The sequence below is a fragment of the Bombina bombina genome, chromosome 4 (assembly GCF_027579735.1).
Source record: "Bombina bombina isolate aBomBom1 chromosome 4, aBomBom1.pri, whole genome shotgun sequence".
Taxonomy (NCBI): Eukaryota; Metazoa; Chordata; class Amphibia; order Anura; family Bombinatoridae; genus Bombina; species Bombina bombina.
The window spans coordinates 879611202-879632610 of record NC_069502.1 but is presented as its reverse complement, the minus strand read 5'-3'; the positions used below and the strand labels follow the sequence as shown (position 1 = coordinate 879632610).

Below are 21409 nucleotides of genomic sequence, written 5' to 3'. Positions count from 1 at the left end.
GCTGGGCTCTTTGCCATTTCCTGTTGGGGAAGAGAATATCCCACAAGTAAGGATGACGCCGTGGACCGGACACACCGTTGGAGAAAGTAATTTATCAGGTAAGCATAAATTCTGTTTTTTCTAACACATTTATTAATGTCCAAGATGGTATCAAATAAATTGAAGTCTCTTGTTGGTGAGAAACCCAGGCCTTTAGATAAAACTGATTCTTCATAATGACTCAAACGGATGCCAGATATATTTATTATTTTAAATTTTTGCTGTTCTTTTTCTTCCACTGGGTCCTGCGGCTTGGATAGCGTTGTACTTGTGTAACACTCTCCTCTGTAAGATCTTCTTGTGTCTCTTCTTTTTTCTCTTTTGCATTTTTCTTGTGACCAACTCCGTTTTTTGGCTTAGCTCCCAAATCTCCCTGTGATCTGATGGGAGTAGAAGTTGTAGGTACAACAAGATTAGGGGTGATTGAGGCATTAGAGGTTGTTGACAACACAGAGGTGGATTCATTAGTGCTTGTAGTGTTTTTTCAAATGTCACTTTCTTCTGATTCTTATTTCCTTTATTTTTGTTGTTTCCCTTCTTTCTTTGTTCTCTCCTTTCAATATTCCAATTGTAGACAACATTTAAATCATAGTCTTTACAATCTCTCTCATATTTTTTAAATTTACCATCTGATAATTCCACACTTATTTTTTCAAGCGTATCATCTGTTTCTGATAGGGAATCATTCTTTCATCCTCTTTGTATTCCTCTAATTGCTTATCTAGATTTTCAATTTTTTTTTATCCTTAATCCCCGCAGTATTTTCTTTTCTTCCAGATAATGCTCTAGAAACTCAATATCCCACCATAGCTTTAATTCTTTTATGTGAACTTTTTCTTTGTTTGCAAAAAGAATTCCTAAATCTTTCTTATTACTATGTGCTGCTGTGCCTTTAAATAGTTGTTGGAACCTATCTCTCCTGCTCTTGTTATCCATTTCAGCCATTTAAGCTTATCTTGGGTAATAAATATGTCCTTATACACACTCGGTTATAAATGGAGTAAAAACTTCAACAAATACAATCCAATGCAGTTTTATAACTCTGTGTGTGAATGTAACTTGTTTATCCAAAGCCACGAGTTTACTACTCACTCTGGAGTCCCACTAGTGCGGTAAAACTCTGGCTGTTACGAAAGTTCAAATTTTCCAGTTACCCATGGTAAAAACACATAATAAGGAAATGAGGCTTACCCCTCTTCAAGCGGTATCTAAGGAGTCAAATTGATGCCATCATGAAATTCTCCTATTGTGACAGGTACTCACTCTCTCTCTCAGTACGGCGTGTAAAGCCGAAATCACCTGTGATGTGAGAAGCCTCGTTCTGGTGCCGGCAATATGTCACCCGGCACAAAAGTTCAGATAATAGGGGTATAAACTTTGTTACAAAATTCAGTAAACAGTACAATGACATTTGCAACATTATAAGAAAAAGGTTGCCTATATTAGAGAATGACAAAGATTTACAATCTATTTCTGCCATGTGTAATTTTGTCTCTAGGAAGTCTGAACTATTGGTGAAAAGATAATGAAGAATTTCAGTTCCAAAAGAAATCAAAATGAGATGATTAGATCTTAGATACCGCTTGAAGAGGGGTAAGCCTTCTTTCCTTATTATGTGTTTTTACCATGGGTAACTGGAAAATTTGAACTTTCGTAACAGCCAGAGTTTTACCGCACTAGTGGGACTCCAGAGTGAGTAGTAATCTCGTGGCTTTGGATAAACAAGTTACATTCACACACAGAGTTATAAAACTGCATTGGATTGTTTTTGTTGAAGTTTTTACTCCATTTATAACTGAGTGTGTATAAGGACATATTTATTACCCAATATAAGCTTAAATGGCTGAAATGGATAACAAGAGCAGGAGAGATAGGTTCCAACAACTATTTAAAGGCACAGCAGCAGATAGTAATAAGAAAGATTTAGGAATTCTTTTTGCAAACAAAGAAAAAGTTCACATAAAAGAATTAAAGCTATGGTGGGATATTGAGTTTCTAGAGCATTATCTGGAAGAAAAGAAAATACCGCGTGGATTAAGGATAAAAAAAATTCCAGCTTTTTATAAAGAATTCCCTGAATTTATGAGTGATTGGAATGAATCTCTGTCTGACTGTTCACTAATTCTTATGGGAAAACTGGTCCAGTTTAAAAAAGAACAACGCAGTGGTGTCCTGTGTGAAATTGAAAATCTGGATAAGCAATTAGAGGAATACAAAGAGGATGAAAGAATGATTCCCTATCAGAAACAGATGATACGCTTGAAAAAATAAGTGTGGAATTATCAGATGGTAAATTTAAAAAATATGAGAGAGATTGTAAAGACTATGATTTAAATGTTGTCTACAATTGGAATATTGAAAGGAGAGAACAAAGAAAGAAGGGAAACAACAAAAATAAAGGAAATAAGAATCAGAAGAAAGTGACATTTGAAAAAACCACAAGCACTAATGAATCCACCTCTGTGTTGTCAACAACCTCTAATGCCTCAATCACCCCTAATCTTGTTGTACCTACAACTTCTACTCCCATCAGATCACAGGGAGATTTGGGAGCTAAGCCAAAAAACGGAGTTGGTCACAAGAAAAATGCAAAAGAGAAAAAAGAAGAGACACAAGAAGATCTTACAGAGGAGAGTGTTACACAAGTACAACGCTATCCAAGCCGCAGGACCCAGTGGAAGAAAAAGAACAGCAAAAATTGAAAATAATAAATAATCTGGCATCCGTTTGAGTCATTATGAAGAATCAGTTTTATCTAAAGGCCTGGGTTTCTCACCAACAAGAGACTTCAATTTATTTGATACCATCTTGGACATTAATAAATGTGTTAGAAAAATTACCCTTAAAAAGCATTTTAAAGATCTGAATATAGTTAATACTGAGAATGTTGAACATAATTGGGCGCCGGTACTGAATGATAACTGTGATTTTGGGACATTATGTGACATTGTCTCTTTATGTGATCTGCAAAGGGAAAATGCATTATTAGAAGGCACAGGTAGACAACAACAAATTAAAGAGCTAAAAAAGCATGCTTTTTACCCAATAAATGCCCGTAATGATGTTATAGAAGTGTTTCACTCTATATTAGCACAAGATTTGATAACTCTATCTGAAGAAATTAATATAAAGAATCAGAAGGAAACACATTCATATAACAATCTGAATAAAAAAGAGATAATTGCACTTAACACTCTAAAAAATAATCCCAATCTGGTAGTTGTCAATTCAGATAAGGGTGGTTCAATAGTGATACTCAATAAAGATCAATATTTAACTGAGGCTAATAGACAACTAAATGATATACATACATACATACATACATACAAGAAATTAACGTTTAATCCTACAATTAAGTACCAGAGAGAGTTAAAACATCTACTAGACATAGGATTAGATGAGTCTATATTGACTGTTAAAACAGGAGAGTTCATTTATGTTGATGCACCCAGAGTTCCGGTATTTAAGATCTTACCAAAAATCCATAAATCCTTGGAAAATCCCCCAGGGAGGCCAATTATCTCTGCTATTGGCTCCCTGGGCGAAAGATTGGGACAATGGATTGATGCACAACTTCAGCCAGTTGTACAATCTTTACCAGGTTTTCTTAGAGACACTAAACATTTGTTGAGACTATTACAAAACTTCACATGGAGAGATGGTTACAAAATTGTAACCATCGATGCTATATCCCTATACTCATGTATTCCTCATGAGTTAGGGATTGGTGGAGTCAAGAGAATTCTAGAAAAATATTCAGAATATGACATCAATCTAATTAATTTCATTCTACAAGCCATCTCTTTCTTATTGGAACATAATTTTTTTATCTTCAATTGAGAATTCTTTTTACAATTAAGAGGCACTGCGATGGGGGCAAAATTTGCCCCATCGTATGCGAATCTTTACCTTGCTAATTTTGAAACTGAGACAATATTTAATGACCAGAATGAGTTTAGAGATAACATTAAAATGTACACTAGATACATTGATGATATCTTGATAGTGTGGGATGGCTCTAACCAAGCTTTAGAAAAATGTCTTGATTATTTGAACAATAATATGGGAAACTTAAGATTTACATCTGAGGCCTCAGAAAATAATATACCATACTTAGATGCCATACTTAGATGTACTGATTTGTCATTCTGAAGATAAAGTAACCACTGAGGTTTACAGAAAAGATATAACAGGCAACACTATACTGAGAGCAGACTCATTACATCCATCACATCTAAAAAAAGGGTATACCCAAAGGTCAATATATAAGGCTAAGACTCAATTGTACTAATCTTGAAAATTATTGGAAACATGCTAATGATCTAACATTACGACTTACAGATAGAGGTTATAAGCCTTGTGACCTAAAGAAAATATCTGAACAGGTCTCCCATTACAATAGGGACAATCTGTTGAAAGATAATATCAAAAAAAGTTCAGATAATAGGGGTACAAACTTTGTTACAAAATTCAGTAAACAGTACAATGACATTTGCAACATTATAAGAAAAAGGTTGCCGATATTAGTGAATGACAAAGATTTACAATCTATCTCTGCCATGTGTAATTTTGTCTCTAGGAAGTCTGAAACTATTGGTGAAAAGATAATGAAGAATTTCAGTTCTAAAAGAAATCAAAATGAGATGAACACAAATAAAAATTGGCTATCCAGAAAAGCTGGTTTCTCTTACATTGGTGTATCCGGTCCACGGCTTCATCCTTACTTGTGGGATATTCTAAATCCCTACAGGAAATGGCAAAGAGAGCACACAGCAGAGCTGTCCATATAGTTCCCCTCAGGCTCCACCCCCCAGTCATTCTCTTTGCCGCTCTAACAAGTAGCATCTCCACGGGAGGGTAAAGAGTTTGTGGTGTTAGATTTGTAGTTTTTTATTCTTCTATCAAATGTTTGTTATTTTAAAATAGTGCCGGTTTGTACTATTTACTCTGAGGCAGAAAGTGATCAAGATTTCTGCTGAGATGAATATGATTTTAGCACCAGTAACTAAAATCAATTGCTGTTCCCACGCAGGACTGTTGAATACCGGAGAACTTCAGTTGGGGGGAACAGTTTGCAGGCTTATCTGCTTCAGGTATGATCAGTCATTTTTCTAACAAGACCCAGTAATGCTAGAAGACTGACAGGAATCCCCACGGGGGTAAGTAAGCCATTTTTCTCAGACTCTGTACAAAATGATGGCTTAGATTAAGGGCTTAATTCTGGTTGACACTATTTTGGGCTTAATCGATTGCTATTAGCATGATTTTAATATGAATCTGGTGTTTTTTAGACTTATAAAAAACTTATGGGGTTTCTTTTTTCGCCTGACATTTTATTAGACACCTAACCTATCTCTAAGGCCCCATCACTCTGGAATGAAGAGGGAGGGGGCCTCATTTTCGCGCCTCAGTTGCGTAGTTGTTTTGACTAGACAGTTCATGCAGCTTCACGTGTGGAGTCCAGAAACCTCAGAGAGGACTTCAGAGAGGCTTATTTCTACTTCAAATAATCCCTAAGGAAGGTAAAAGCCACAGTAAAGGCTGTGGCATCGTGCTGTAGTGTTTATAACCGGTTAACTGCTGCTTTTAGCTCCGGTTTGGGCATTAAGGGGTTAATTGATCTGAAAATGTGTGTGCAATCTTTTCAAAGCATTAGGATAATGTGGTGAAAATTTCATTAAGATCGGATGTTTATTTGATGGTTATTTGATGTTTTGGTAATAAAGTGTGTACTTTTATTATTTAAAGACACAGTAACGTTTTTTCAAAAAGTATTTTTTCTTGCATTATACTGCTGTCTAAGTCTGTCAAACATGTCTGAGCCTTCAGATAGCCTTTGTTCTGTATGTTTAAAAGCCATGGCGGTACCCCCATTGCATTTGTGTTTGAAGTGTGCTATAGCGTCCAAGCAGTTTAAGGACCATGCAGTGACACTTAAAAATGTAGCCCAAGATGATTCTTTAGCTGAAGGTAGTGAGGATAGTACTCTCTCCTCTCCTTCTGTGTCGACACCAGCTATGCCCGCACAAGTGATGCCCAGTACCTCTAGCGCATCGATCCCTATTACTTTGCAACAGTTAGCAGCAGTAATGGATAATTCTCTCGCAGCATTTTTATCCAAACTGCCAGCATTTCCAAGGAAGCGCGATAGCTCAGTTTTAAATACAGAGAATGAGCAATCAGACGCAGCGGATAATTAATCTGTAGTGCCCTCACAACAATCTGACTTGGCGGTGAGGGAGGGTCTGTCTGAGGGAGAAATTTCTGACACAGGAAAAGTTTCTCAGCAGGCAGAGCCAGATACCATAGCATTTAAATTTAAGATAGAACACCTCCGCACCCTGCTTAAGGAGGTCCTGGCTACGCTAGATGATTGTGACCCCTTGGTGGTCCTAGAAAAATTGTGTAAAATGGACAAATTCTTAGAGGTCCCGGTACACACTGACGCGTTTCCGATACCTAAGAGGGTGGCGGATATTGTGACTAGGGAGTGGGAGAGACCAGGTGTACCTGTTGTTCCCCCTCCTATATTTAAGAAAATGTTCCCCATTGTTGACCCCAGAAGGGACGCGTGGCAGACGGTCCCTAAGGTAGAGGGGGCAGTTTCAACACTAGCCAAGCGCACGACTATACCAATAGAAGACAGTTGCGCTTTCAAAGATCCTATGGATAAAAAATTAGAAGGTTTACTTAAGAGAATATTTGTTCAACAAGGTTTCCTTCTTCAACTAATTTCTTGCATTATTCCTGTAACCACTGCAGCGGCTTTTTGGTTTGAGGAACTGGAAAACTCGCTCCAGAAGGAGACTTCTTATGATGAGGTCATGGACAGAATTCACGCCCTGAAGTTGGCTAATTCTTTCATCACAGATACCGCTTTTCAGTTAGCTAAATTAGCGGCGAAAAATTCTGGTTTTGCCATCGTGGCGCGCAGAGCGCTTTGGCTAAAATCTTGGTCGGCGGACGTGTCGTCCAAAACAAAATTGCTTAATATTCATTTCAAGGGTAAGACCCTATTCGGGCCAGAGTTGAAAGAGATTACTGGGGAAAAGGGCCATGCCCTTCCACAAGATAGACCCTTCAAAGCAAAAAACAAGGCTAATTTTCGTTCCTTTCGTAATTTCAGGAACGGACCAGCTTCAACCTCTACAGCCACTAAGCAAGAGGGTAACGCTTCTTAGCCCAAACCAACATGGAAACCCTTGCAAGGCTGGAACAAGGTTAAACAAGCCAAGAAACCTGCTGCTGCTACCAAGACAGCATGAAAGGGTAGCCCCCGATCCGGGACCAGATCTAGTAGGGGGCAGACTTTCTCTCTTTGCTCAGGCTTGGGCAAGAGATGTTCCAGATCCCTGGGCGCTAGAAATTGTCGCTCAGGGGTATCTTCTGGAATTCAAGGACCTTCCTCCAAGGGGAAGGTTCCACATTTCTCGCTTGTCTTTAGACCAGACAAAGAGACAGGCATTCTTACGCTGTGTACAAGACCTGCTAAAAATGGGAGTGATACACCCAGTTCCAACGGCAGAACAAGGACTGGGTTTTTACTCAAACCTGTTTATAGTTCCCAAAAAGGAATGAACTTTCAGGCCAATCCTGGACTTAAAAATCCTAAACAAATTCCTCAGAGTTCCATCATTCAAAATGGAAACCATTCGGACAATCTTACCAATGATCCAGGAAGGTCAATATATGACTACCGTGGACTTAAAGGATACGTACCTGCATATTCCTATCCACAAAGATCACCATCCGTTCCTGAGGTTCGCCTTTCTGGACAAGCAGTACCAGTTCGTGGCTCTTCCCTTCGGATTGGCCACTGCTCCCAGAATTTTCACAATGGTGCTAGGGTCCCTTCTAGCGGTGCTAAGACCAAGGGGCATTGCAGTAGCACCTTACCTAGACGACAATTTAATACAAGCGTCGTCCTTTCACAAAGCAAAGGCTCATACGGACATTGTTCTGGCCTTCCTAAGGTCTCACGGGTGGAAGGTGAATGTAGAAAAGAGTTCTCTGTCCCCGTTCACAAGGGTTCCCTTCCTGGGAACAATAATAGACTCGGTAGAAATGAAAATCTTTCTGACTGAGGTCAGGAAGTCAAAACTTTCGAACACTTGTTGAGTTCTTCATGCCATTCCTCAACCCTCCGTGGCTCAGTGCATGGAGGTAATAGGACTAATAGTTGCGGCAATGGACGTGGTCCCCTTTGCTCGAATTCATCCAAGACCACTGCAACTGTGCATGCTCAAACAGTGGAATGGGGATTATGCAGATTTGTCTCCCCAAATACAAATGGACCAGAGAACCAGAGACTCACTCCTCTGGTGGTTGTCTCAGGATCACCTGTCTCAGGGAATGAGTTTCCGCAGACGAGAGTGGATCATTGTCACGACCGACACCAGCCTCTTAGGCTGGGGTTCGGTCTGGGATTCCCTGAAAGCTCAGGGTCTATGGTCTCGGGAAGAATCTCTTCTCCCGATAAACATTTTGGAACTGAGAGCGATATTCAATGCGCTCCAGGCCTGGCCTCAGCTAGCGGAGGCCAAATTCATCAGATTTCAGTCGGACAACATCCAGCTGTAGCGTACATCAATCATCAGGGAGGAACAAAGAGCTCCCTGGCGATGAGGGAGGTATCCAAGATCATCAAATGGGCGGAGGATCACTCCTGCCATCTATCAGCAATTCACATCCCAGGAGTGGACAACTGGGAGGCGGATTATCTGAGTCGTCAGACTTTCCATCCGGGGGAGTGGGAACTCCACCCGGAAGTTTTTGCCCAGTTAACACAACTATGGGGCCTTCCAGATCTAGATCTGATTGGGTCACGCCAGAACTCCAAAGTTCCATGTTACGGGTCCAGGTATCCCAAGGCGACATTGGTAGATGCCTTAGTGCGCCTTGGTCGTTCAATCTAGCGTATGTCTTTCCACCGTTTCCTCTTCTCCCTCGGCTAGTAGCCAGGATCAAGCAGGAGAAGGCTTCGGTAATTCTGATTGGTATGCAGACCTGGTGGATATGTCATCGGCTCCACCATGGAAGCTACCTTTGAGGCAGGACCTTCTAATCCAAGGTCCATTCAAGCATCCAAACCTAGTTTCTCTGCAACTGACTGCTTGGAGATTGAATGCTTAATTCTAGCTAAGCATGGGTTCTCTGAATCAGTTATAGATACCCTGATCCAGGCTAGAAAGCCTGTTACTAGGAAAATTTACCATAAGATATGGCGGAAGTATCTTTGTTGGTGCGAATCCAAGGGTTACTCATGGAGTAAAATTAGGATTCCAAGGTTACTATCCTTTCTCCAAGAAGGATTGGAGAAAGGTCTGTCAGTCTTAAAAGGACAGATATCTGCTCTGTCTGTTCTGTTACACAGGCAGCCGTGCCAGATGTTCAGGCGTTTGTACAGGCCTTAGTCAGAATCAAGCCTGTCTACAGACCTGTGGCTCCTCCATGGAGTCTAAATTTAGTTCTTTCAGTTCTTCAAGGGGTTCCGTTAGAACCTCTACATTCCTTAGATATTAAGTTACTATCTTGGAAAGTTTTGTTTTTGGTAGCAATTTCTTCTGCTAGAAGAGTTTCTGAATTGTCTGCTTTGCAGTGTAATTCACCCTATCTGGTGTTCCATTCAGATAAGGTCGTTTTGCGTACCAAGCCTGGTTTTCTTCCAAAAGTGGTTTCTAATAAGAATATTAACCAGGAAATAGTTGTTCCTTCTCTATGTCCTAATCCAGTCTTTAACAAGGAACGTCTGTTACACAATCTTGATGTAGTTCGTGCTTTAAAGTTTTATCTAAAAGCAACTAAAGACTTCAGACAAACATCGTCCTTGTTTGTCGTCTATTCTGGTAAGACGAGAGGTCAAAAAGCAACTGCTACCTCTCTGTCTTTCTGGCTGAAAAGCATCATCCGGTTGGCTTATGAGACTGCTGGAAGGCAGCCTCCCGAACGAATTACAGCTCATTCCACTAGAGCTGTGGCTTCCACATGGGCTTTCAAGAATGAGGCTTCTGTTGATCAGATCTGTAAGGCAGCGACTTGGTCTTCTCTGCATACATTTGCCAAATTTTACAAATTCAATACTTTTGCTTCTTCGGAGGCTATTTTTGGGAGAAAGGTTTTGCAAGCAGGGGTGCCTTCCGTTTAGGTAACCTGACTTGTTCCCTCCCTTCATCCGTGACCTAAAGCTTTGGTATTGGTTCCCACAAGTAAGGATGAAGCCGTGGACCGGATACACCAATGTAGGAGAAAACAGAATTTATGTTTACCTGATAAATTTCTTTCTCCTACGGTGTATCCGGTCCACGGCCCACCCTGGCATTTTAGCCAGGTTTAAATTTATTTTTATAAACTACAGTCACCACTGCACCCTATGGTTCTCCTTTTTCTCCTAACCGTCGGTCGAATGACTGGGGGGTGGAGCCTGAGGGGAGCTATATGGACAGCTTTGCTGTGTGCTCTCTTTGCCACTTCCTGTAGGGATTGAGAATATCCCACAAGTAAGGATGAAGCCGTGGACCGGATACACCGTAAGAGAAAGAAATTTATCAGGTAAGCATAAATTCTGTTTTCTATAGATGTGCTGGCAGGCCTTGTAAATGCTGTGAATTTGCTAAAACAGGTGACCGTTTGATTTCAACAAACACAGGTAAATCATTTAAAATCATGGATTGTATTATCTGTGATTGTAACTCTACATATGTTGTTTACCTTATCACTTGTCTATATTGTAATTTTCAATATGTAGGACTCACTTCGAGATTACTAAAAGACAGGATAAGGGAACATATACTATCAATAGAGGCAGAAATACCTAAGACACCAGTGGCTAAACACTTTGCACTCCATGATAGTAGTTTAGGCTATTTTAGTTTCCAAGGAATAGAACATGTTTCCTTGGGAATACGTGGAGGAGACAGTTATCAAGCTTTAAGTAGAAAAGAAGTGTTTTGGATCTATACATTAAGAACTGGATCCCCAAATGGTATGAACAAGATTAGCGATGTCAAATTGTTTATAGAAAGGAACTAGATATTATTATTCCAGTCCATGTTAGATCATATATTATTTATATATAAATTAAATTTGACGTGTCTATATCCCTTCTTCTAGATTTTGCATTTTTGGGGGGGGGGGGTGGAATGCTGAGGCTTCTGTATAGGCCGCCGCCCAGGGCCTCCATAGTCCGGATTCTGTTGCTAACTTCAGCACTATCTTAATGAGTGGTATTGTTAGATTTATATATTCTTCAGGATGCTGTATATAACTGTAGAATTTGCAGATTATTCTTTAGGCTCTTGATAATCGGTGGATTATCAGTATTTTGTCAGCAGCTCCAAATATTGCATCCACTCATGGCGCTACCCAGACACGCCCCCCACCTGTGTAGCTTTTAATGGAAGAATTAGTGGTCTGAGGATCAAATTTCGACAAGGTTTGGAATCTGTTAGTACTGGGTACAAGCCTGTCATCCTTAAAAAAAATCCCTAATATTGAGTGTTCTGTTAAATTAATGTATGTCAACAGAGGTTTGAAAATTATCACGTTTAGGTGTTGGAATAAACAATAGTCCTCTATTAAGGAGGCGATTTTCGCTATCGGTGAGAGGTCTAGTACTAAGGTTATACACTATGTTACTCGTTTCTTGACACTGTTTGCCTTTTTCTTTGTGCCCCCCTCGTCTGATGTGGGGCCTTCCCCATTTTTTGACTGAGAGTGTGGGGGTTTGTTAAAAGATCTAGTGACAATGCCACTGCGTGTGTCCCTGTTGTCAGTATGTGTACTAGAAGCATCCCCCATCGGAAGAATCACCACCACTAGTGTGAATAGTGTCAATAGGGGCTTTGTTCCTCTGAGTGCGTTGTCTAGGCCTATATGGTCTGCTTTTATCATCCTTCCCATAGAGACATTTGTAAATGCATTTTTCACGGTAATCTTTCTCTACTGTATTGAGTTTCCTATTTTTTAAACTAAGTAATTCATTATGATACTTGGTAACCAAGCCATCAAGTTTAGTGACCCAGTCATTTCCTGCAAAACTCAGGGTTGGATCTGCCTAGTGTGGGTACATTGCTAACTTGAAAGCCTCTGGGAATAAATGTATTCTTGTGATAATTAAAAAGGTAAACAGTGTGTACATTAAGTAAAAATTGTGTCCTTTGCATATAGTGTATTTTTTAACATCTTTTCAGGATTGCTGCAGGTTTTGTACAGAGACGCTCCCCTGAATTCCTACGTCACACTGAGCAATCAGATATGCTAATTAGCCATGTGCTAAGCTCGAATACAGATTGAGATGTCAATACTGAAGACGGTGCTGGTTGCACCAATGACTGGTCATTGTATGTACCGGAAGGGGCGTGGCTTAAGTGATGCGCGTGTGGACGTGCAAGCAAGCACTGCTCCTAACGATCAATTTAATTAGATGTAAGGGACATTTTTTACATTGATCTACTACAATAAAAGTTAAGTTTTACTTTAAATCCAGTGAGGGCTATCTTATTCTTTACAACAATTTTATAGCATTTCCAGTCACTGATCATGAAGAAATTTGTTTATTTAAACAAAAGTTACAAGCACCTAAAAAACACTTAGGGGTAATGGCAGTTAGTGGGTATTAGTGGAGGGGGTTTATTGCAATTGGGAGCCTGGCACTATAAGGGATAAATCTAATGGGGTACGACAGATTAATTGATTGTATCACTTTACATCAGCTATTAAAAATAAATATTAAAAGCATATTATCATGTACATTACGTTTGTGATAATAAGCTAGTGATATGGTAATTTTGGCTAGCCCGCTATTTAGTGAGTCCTATTATTCATACAGGATGCACTAATTTAGCTGAGAACAGCAAACAAGTGGTTTCTTTTAAACAATGACTTCTAATACTAAATCAAGCGATACCGATGGCACCAGGCCTAGAACACAGTAGTGCACCTCACACAATCATTATCTTGTACTCAGCCCCTAGTAATTAGTTTGAATAAACAACAGCATATGTGTCTTATGGGTCACATTGCAGCCCTAGGTCTAACCATTAGAAAATGTTGTTCTTTAGAAATTAAGAATTACAGAAATAAATTAACACTCCCCCCCCCCCCCACACACACAAACACACACACTCCCACAGCAGCATTCACCGGCTGAGCACACCTGGGGAATGGGACATTATAGCAGCATCAGGGCACATTGACTCCCATCACTACCCATCTGGCCCTGTGTGTATTTTGTACCTTCTGTCTCTTCATGTTCTGAGGAACATTATCCTGGCTCTGTCAGTAAATGTGTGTGTGACAGAACCGGTCCCTGTGTCAGCGCTGAATGAGTTGTGTGTGTGTTTCAGGTGCCTATAAAGTGTGATGATGTTGCTGTGTATTTCTCTATGGAGGAGTGGGAGTATATAGAGGGACACAAGGAGCTTTACAAGGACGTCATGATGGAGTCTCACCAAGCACTAAGGACTATGGAGATCCCAGGAAACGAGAACTCGGGTAATTCTGTGTAGTAATAAAATATCTCAGTAGTGACTGACAGAGTGTAAATCTACAGTGAATCTGTCAGGGGTGAACTAACAGAATCTGATTATAAACAAGTTTTATATCCATCATAAATACAAGAACTTTTTTTTTTTTTTTTAAAGGGTCGTGAGAGGCAAAAATGTTGTCTAATATATATTTATATTAGTATAGGCAAAAGCATATTTAAGTAAGACTAGCAGGAAACACGTGTTGCATTCTCAGGCTTTGATGCACACTGGATGTATCTGCATGGCTGATAAGAAAAGATATTACATTGTAAGATACTAGATACTCATTTTAATCTCTATTATAACCAACAGGTCATAGTGATGAAAATCTAGACATGGGAGCACATGAAGAGCTTGTACAGGGTATTCAGCCACTGGAGACCCCATCTGATGTCTCTGCAGGTGAGGGGTCTATGGCAGAAGCTACTATTTTACTTTCTTTGAAAACTCAGTTTCTGAAATTATTTAAATTCCTAATAAATATTATGTTCATTTGTAATTTTACTAACTGGGAACAATAAATACATGATCTGGGTCATTATAGAATAAACTATCCTGTAGCTCTCTAGTCCCCTGTAGTTGAAATAACAACTTTGCTTTACTGTGTGTTAAAGAGCTGCTTAGTCTTTTTTTTCTTTCCAATGGCATGGAGAGTCTACAAATCCATTCTAATTACTAGTGGGAATTCAACTCCTCGCCACCAGGAGGAGGCAAAGAACACCCCAGCAAAAGCTTTAAAGGGACATGAAACCCAAAAAATGTCTTTCATGATTCAGACAGAGAAAACAATTTTTTTTTTTTTATTTTTTTTTAAATCCATTATTTATCGACAGTGCATATTCATGGCGTACAGGCGTTTTGCTGTACAGTGCGTATTCGATAAAAGTCATACATCAATGTACATACGTTTTGAACAAAGGTGGTATTTTAATAACAATTATAAACCAACCACAAACAATAAAAACAACATGAAAAACAATTCTGGTCTCTCGTTTTTTAGTTACAGTTTATACATTCTGCCTCTAGTTGTTTAATATAACGTTTTCATATCACTTCTATCTACAAACAAGGTTATTGTTATTACTATTTTTAGCCTCTTTCTTTTCCCTTTCGTAAATAGATTCTAAATGTAATTCAGTGCCTTTCCATAGCAGACATTCCCAAAGGAATCTCATGTTATGGAAAAACTCCAATCTGTTTCTTTTCATATAACCATACTCCTCAAGGCGTAGCAATTCTTCTACCTTTTCTAGCCACATCTGCCCTGTCAATAGGGACGATGTTTTCCATTTTAATGCTATCAAGGTTTTTGCGCTATTTATTCGCACTTGTAGTAGCTGTCTCCGGAGTTTACATGGAATTTTTGGTAATTGATTGAGTAGTACTATATAAGGTGTTAAAGTAAGGCCTGGGATCAATCCTTTTCCATAGTGATCCTCCATAAACCGCCATAGCTGAGTTAATGTTCCACACTCCCACCACATATGTATATAGCTGCCCCTTATTTTACAACCTCTCCAGCATCCGTCCCCAGAGGACGGGTATATGGAGTGCAATCTTGCCGGTGTTAAATACCAACGTGTTAACACTTTGAAATTGAGTTCAAGTATTTTGGGTGAAGTCGATGCACTCTTAGTGTGTTGGAATATCAGCCTCCATGTATCTCCGCTAAAGTCTCACCCAACTCTCTATTTGGTGGTGTATGCGGGAAGTTCCCTCTCCATGCGAGTCTGAAGTAATGCCCTCATCTTTGAGAGGGAGTGTGGGATCGGTGTATTGATAGAGCAGGTCTTTTCAAAAGAAAAAATCTATCTTGTATGGTGATGTGTTAATAAAATGTTCGAGTTGCATATATTTTAACCAGGGGTGATGCACGCCACCGGCTACTTCTTTTATTTCTTCTCTACTTAGGAGTTTACCTTCACGTATGAAATCCCTCAGAGGTGTCGATTGACCCCATTCTACTAATCTTTGGTAATTTCTATCTAATCCCCCTGTAAGTTCAGCGTTCATTGGGATCGGGAAAAGTGGAGATCTAGGGCTAGATATATAACTATTCTTCTTTACTATTGTGTCCCATTCTTGAAAGAAATGTCTGTGTATTGGCAGTGTCATACATTGTGGGGGTCTCAATGTTTTAGGTACCCAGCAGAGGGCTCCAACAGAAGGGACTCTTAACAAATGGGAGTCAATTGTTATCCAGGTTTTGTGGTCTGATGTGTTGTGCCAATCTAAAACTCTCTGTAAAATTATTGCGTCTAGATGGACTTTGATCTCTGGGAGGCCAAGTCCTCCAGTTATTGTGGGTCTATGCATCGTAGTTTTATTTACTCTGGGCTTGCGTGTGCCCCATACAAATTTATTTATCTGTCTCTGAATTTGTGTGATAAACCATTTAGGTAGAGCTATAGGTAAGGCTTGTAAGACATATAAAATTCTCGGTAATGTCGTCATTTTAACACATTGCACCCTTCCCCACCAGGATATAGGTTTACCTGACCATTTGTTTAGATCTTTCTGTACTGAATGTAATAAAGTCTCAACGTTCTTTTTAAATAGCTTCTTCTGGTCTGGGGATAAATATATACCTAGGTATTTTAGGGAGTCAGTCTGGAGTTTCAGAGGACAAACCTCCGACAGTCTTGTAAATGCATCTTGTCTAAGGGAAATATTCAATAATTCTGACTTGGAGGGGTTTACTGCAAAGTTAGAGCACTTCCCAAAATTTTATAATTCTGTCATAATTGCTACTAGGGATTGGGTCAGGTCTGTGATCGTGAAAAGAACGTCATCTGCGTAGAGCGCGATTTTAAAACTATGGGGGCCAATGTCTATGCCTTTTATTAACTGATTTTCCCGAACATGTGATGCTAATACTTCCATTGTTAATACAAAAAGCAGGGGTGACAAGGGGCAGCCCTGTCTGGTACCATTGCCAATCTTAAATGGGTGTGATAAGATGCCGTTCGCTTTTACTTTTGCGGTGGGGTGTGCATAAAGGCTGAATATCCTATTAAGCATCTGGGGTCCTATCCCTATCTCTATCAATGTTTCTTTAAGGAATTGCCAATCAAGCCTATCAAAAGCCTTCTCGGCATCAGTCACCAAGACCACTGGGATTTTATGGTGTTTAGCATATAACATAAGGGTCAGGGCTCTAATAGTATTATCCCTCGCTTCTCTATGAGGAATGAAACCTACTTGGTCCGTGTGTATAATGTCTTTAAATATGTTGTTTAACCTTTTTGCCAAAATCTTGCCTAGAATTTTTAGGTCCGTGTTTAATAACGATATGGGTCTGAAATTTTTGGGATCTGTAGGGGTTTTGTCCGGCTTTAAAATAACAGATATATGAGCTTGCTGCATTTCTGTGGACAGAGAGTTTCCCTTATCAATAGTCTGAAACAGAGCTAGAAGGTGCGGTGCTAGAGAAGATTTGTACATTTTATAATACATATTGGTAAACCCGCCTGGGCTCTTCCCTGATGGAAGGTCTTTTATAACTGAGAGAACCTCTTGTAACGTAATAGGGGTTTCAAGTTCGTCTTTTAATGATGTCTGAATTTTGGGCAGATTTGCGTCTTTAATATATTTTTTAATGTTGTTTAATCTACTTGAGGATTGGTCTGTGCGTATATTGTATAATTATGAGTAGTAGGCACCAAATTGATCTGCAATCTCCTTACTATCTATCAGAGTTTGGCCTGATGGTGTTATCAATTTATCAATATGGGATTTCCTGTTCTGTTCAATGAGAAGCTTAGCTAGTCTTAGTCCAGCCTTGTTTCCCTCAAAAAAATATATTTTCTTCAGAGCTAAGGCCTTTCTCTGTGCTTCCTGTGTCAGAATCTTATTAATGTCGTCTCGTACTTTAGTTATATGTGTTAGCAGTGTTGCGTCAGAGGGGTTATTTTTGTGTTTTATCTCAAGTTCATTGAGACGGGTCGTCAATGTCAGGATAGAGGAGTTGTAATGCTTCTTCAATATGGCTTTTTGTTTCATGCATTCACCCCTAATATATGCCTTGTGTACTTCCCAAATAAAGCTCGGCTGTGTTTCATTGTTATTATTAAATCGTAAATATTCCTGAACTGCTTTTAATAACACTTTCTGGACTGGGGGGTGATGAAGAAGGGAATTATCCATTCTCCAGATAAAGGGGACTGTCGGGGCCTCCGGCCACTCCAGATCCATAAGGACCGCCGAGTGATCAGACCATGCTGTTGCACAGATCTCTGTATCTTTTAGGAGAGATAAATGATTCCTATCAAGGAATAGAAAGTCGATACGAGTGTATGAGGCCCAGGGATGGGAATTGAATGTATAATTTCTCTGTTTTGGGTGCTGTACTCTCCAAATATCCACTAACCCTAGGGATTCTATCATTGAGAGGGCAGCATTAGGTGCCCTGGACTTTGCTTGTCCATGTTTTGTAGAAGAGTCAAGTACAGGATCTATTGTAGTGTTAAAATCCCCTCCCATTATCAACAGTCCCCTTTTGTGTTCTAAGATGAGCGTGAGTAATTTTTGGAAAAAAACTTTCCTACGGTTAAGAGGTGCATATATATTAACAAATTTGACGGGTCTTTTAAACAGGAGGCCCACCAAAATTAAGATTCTACCCTCGGTGTCTGCTATTTTGTTAAGCAATTGGAAATGCAAATGTTTATGAAATAAGGTGCAAACTCCTTGTTTTTTAGTGTTATATGCGTTATGGAAGCTTATAGGGAAGTCTTTTGACACTAGGGAGGGTTCCTCTCCTGCAACAAAATGGGTTTCCTGGAGGAAAACAACGGAGTGAGAATATTTAGCAAGGTGTTTAAGAGCCACCGAGCGCTTAGTTGGGGAATTAAGTCCCTTGGTATTTTGTGATAATGTGTATCTTAGGAACCGCCATATCTGTGGGTAGGGGGATTACAAGCTTTTGTAGGAATTGGCTTACCTGCCGGAGACAGCTACGTGGGTATCTAAGGTGTTTTCTTGAATATTGTCCTATGGATGAGGCTTCTAGTAGGAAAGGGCAAGTAGAACAAGAGGAGAGGGTATTTTCTCCATTTGAGAATCTAAGGACGATAAACGCATAAGTATATTTGACCAGTATAACATACATACAATAACAAAAATACCAAAAAGACAAACAATAACACATCTTGAGACTATTCACTGTAAAAATGGAATGGCAATCTAATAGATTTCTATCTGAACTCTAAATAATCTACTAGTGGGTGGGGGGGATAAAGACTGATGGTTTTGTCTCTCCACTCTATAATGGGTATTAACAATTTCTATCATATAATCTATGATAACTATAACACTCAACTGGGTCTTTATTTGCGAAGCTAATTAATTTATACTAATAGCCTGCTGTACCGGCTGTTCTAAAATTTCTAGCAAGCTACAGGTAGATATATATCAGGTCTTGTCCATGGAGCTTGAAGCAAGAGCAGAATCAGATGTCTCTGTGTTCCTTCTTTTATGTGGCATTGTGGACCAGTTCCTCCTCTGAGGTTTAGGTGCTGTTAGCCCCGGGTGGGCCTTATTCTTATTGTTGTCCGACAGTTTAGGCAAAGAAGGTAGTGCTATATTGAGTTGCTTACAAAATTGCTCTAAGTCATCTGGTCCTCTATAGATGTAGGTTTTCTCATCTTTCAGGAACTTAACAGCAAAGGGGAATCCCCATCTGTATGCTATTCCCAAGTCCTGGAGGTGCAATGTAAGGTACCTAGCTTCCTTTCGTTTGGCTAATGTAATTGGACTGAGGTCTGGGTAAATCTGTACTGCATCTTCCCCGAAGTGTAGAGGTGATTTTTTCCTGGCTGCTTGCAGCAGCTTCTCTTTATCGGTGAACTTATGGCAGCACAGAATCACGTCACGAGGTGGCATATGATCAGGGGGTTTCAGTCGTAAGGCTCTATGAGCTCTATCAAGGATAATAGTTTCTTTTTCAGGATCTAGTAGATATTTAAATAGATTCTGGAGATAGGAGGGTAATTGCTGTGATGAGATCTGTTCAGGAATGCCACGAATCCGAAGATTCTGGCGGCGGCCTCTATTGTCCAGATCCTCCATTTGCGTTTGTAAATTATCGATAGCCTCATGTTGGAATTGGAATGCTTGTGTAGTGTTGTCTGAAGATTTATTTGTTTCTTCCATCTGCTCTTCCAGTTCCAGAACTCTATCTCTTAACTTCTGCTAATCCATCTTTGATAGCTCTGCTGACCTGCTGCATTATATTGGTAAGATCTGCTTTAGTAGATAAAGCTTGAAGGTCGGCACGTGTTATAGGTGCTGAGTTTTCTGGAGCAGAAGTGTTAAGCTGAGATGGGCTATCATGTTGGTCAGGGGTATTTGATTCAGATTCCCCTGCAGTGGAAGGATCTTGGCTTTTAAAGTATGAGTTCAATTTGCCTCCTGCTGGTGTGCTCCCTTTAGAAGATTTGTCAGTTTTGTTTTTAATTTTGGAGGCCATTATACTATCTTTGAGCGTGTAGGCCTTTTGATATATTAATAAAGCTCCTTTACCAGTGTCTCTTGCTGTATTTCAATTATAGTGTGTATATGGCGGGAGCTGGTAAGTCTTTGAGGCCAGTTGCCAGATAACTATGTGATAAGGTCACCCCAGCGTGTGCTTGTGTCTGCGGCCTATTTATAAGTTCCTGTAATGAGTTTATTTATCGGCCGTATATCTACACAGTCCCAGGCCCTATTATGGCTCAAGTGGCCGCGGTTTCAAGCTGCAAGTGTTTAGGGTTTCATGCAGACCGTTTAATTATCTGCTTGTCCCAGCGGTTAATTGCGTCTCACATAGCTACCTGTATTCCCGGTGAAGTTGGTCCGGTGCTTCATCTGTGTGCAAGATCTCTGAGAGAAGTATTAACATCGACTGCCGGGTGTCGGGATCGTTACTTATTTCATTATAGGATGTGACTCGTCTGTATCTCTTACCCGGCCGTTCAGATGTGCGTAGTGCGTTTCAGGCTGCGCCACAGGTGGTTCCGTCTTCTCCGGTTAGGCCTCAGGCTAGTATACGTGCAGCTCACAAATATTCTCTCAATCCTTAAGTCGGCACCTATTGAGCTTCAGTGTGATCTCTTGATGTATAATATACCCAGTTGGGGATAAAATAAAAGGTTATAATTCGCCCATTAGAACTGGCAGCATCGGAGCTTTGTCAGTGTGCGACCATTTGCTTCGTTGGTCGGCTCTGCCCCCTCAGAGAATACAATTTTAAACAAGTTTCTAATTTACTTTTATTATCTAATCTGTTTTATTCTTTTGGTATCACTTGTTGAAGGAGCAGCCGTGTACTACTGGTTTCTAACTGAACACATGGGTGAGCCAATGACAATCAGTTTATATATGCAGCCACTAATCAACAGCTAAGACCTAGGTTCTCTGCTGCACATGAACTTTTCTAGATAAACATGTCAGCAAAGGATAACAAGAGAAGGAAGCAAATTAAATAAAAGTTGTTTGAAATTGTATTCTCTATATGAATCATGAAAGAACATTTTTGGGTTTCATGACCCTTTAAGTATCAGTCCCACTTCCCATAATCCCCAGTCATACTTTCCCTTTGTACATCATGGAGGTGTGCGAAGATGGTGTCTGACAAAAAATAAGTTTTTATCCTTTAATGGGTAATTTCCCTGCAAGCAAGGATTGGGGTAATGCTGTGTCCATGTAATCCTATTTAATAAGAGTTATGGTGGCTATTAGCTGTTGGAGGTTGGTGGGGAAGTCCTTTCTTCTCCTCCAACAATTTATGCTAACCCCTAAATGGAAAATCAGAGTTGGTTACTTTGCTTTTCCTTCTCCTCCAGGTCCCTGTCAGAAGTTGTCTG

General features: G+C 39.9%; 1 protein-coding gene across 1 annotated transcript in view; it reads left to right on the top strand.

The window, feature by feature from the left end:
* The window catches only part of LOC128658039 (gastrula zinc finger protein XlCGF66.1-like), a 153457-nt gene that overhangs the window by 47050 nt on the left and 84998 nt on the right, over nt 1-21409 (top strand). Inside the window, exons 4-5 of the mRNA XM_053712485.1 lie at nt 13383-13530; nt 13878-13967. Of these exons, the coding sequence (XP_053568460.1) occupies nt 13383-13530; nt 13878-13967 (238 nt within the window). The remainder of the gene's footprint in view (nt 1-13382; nt 13531-13877; nt 13968-21409) is intronic.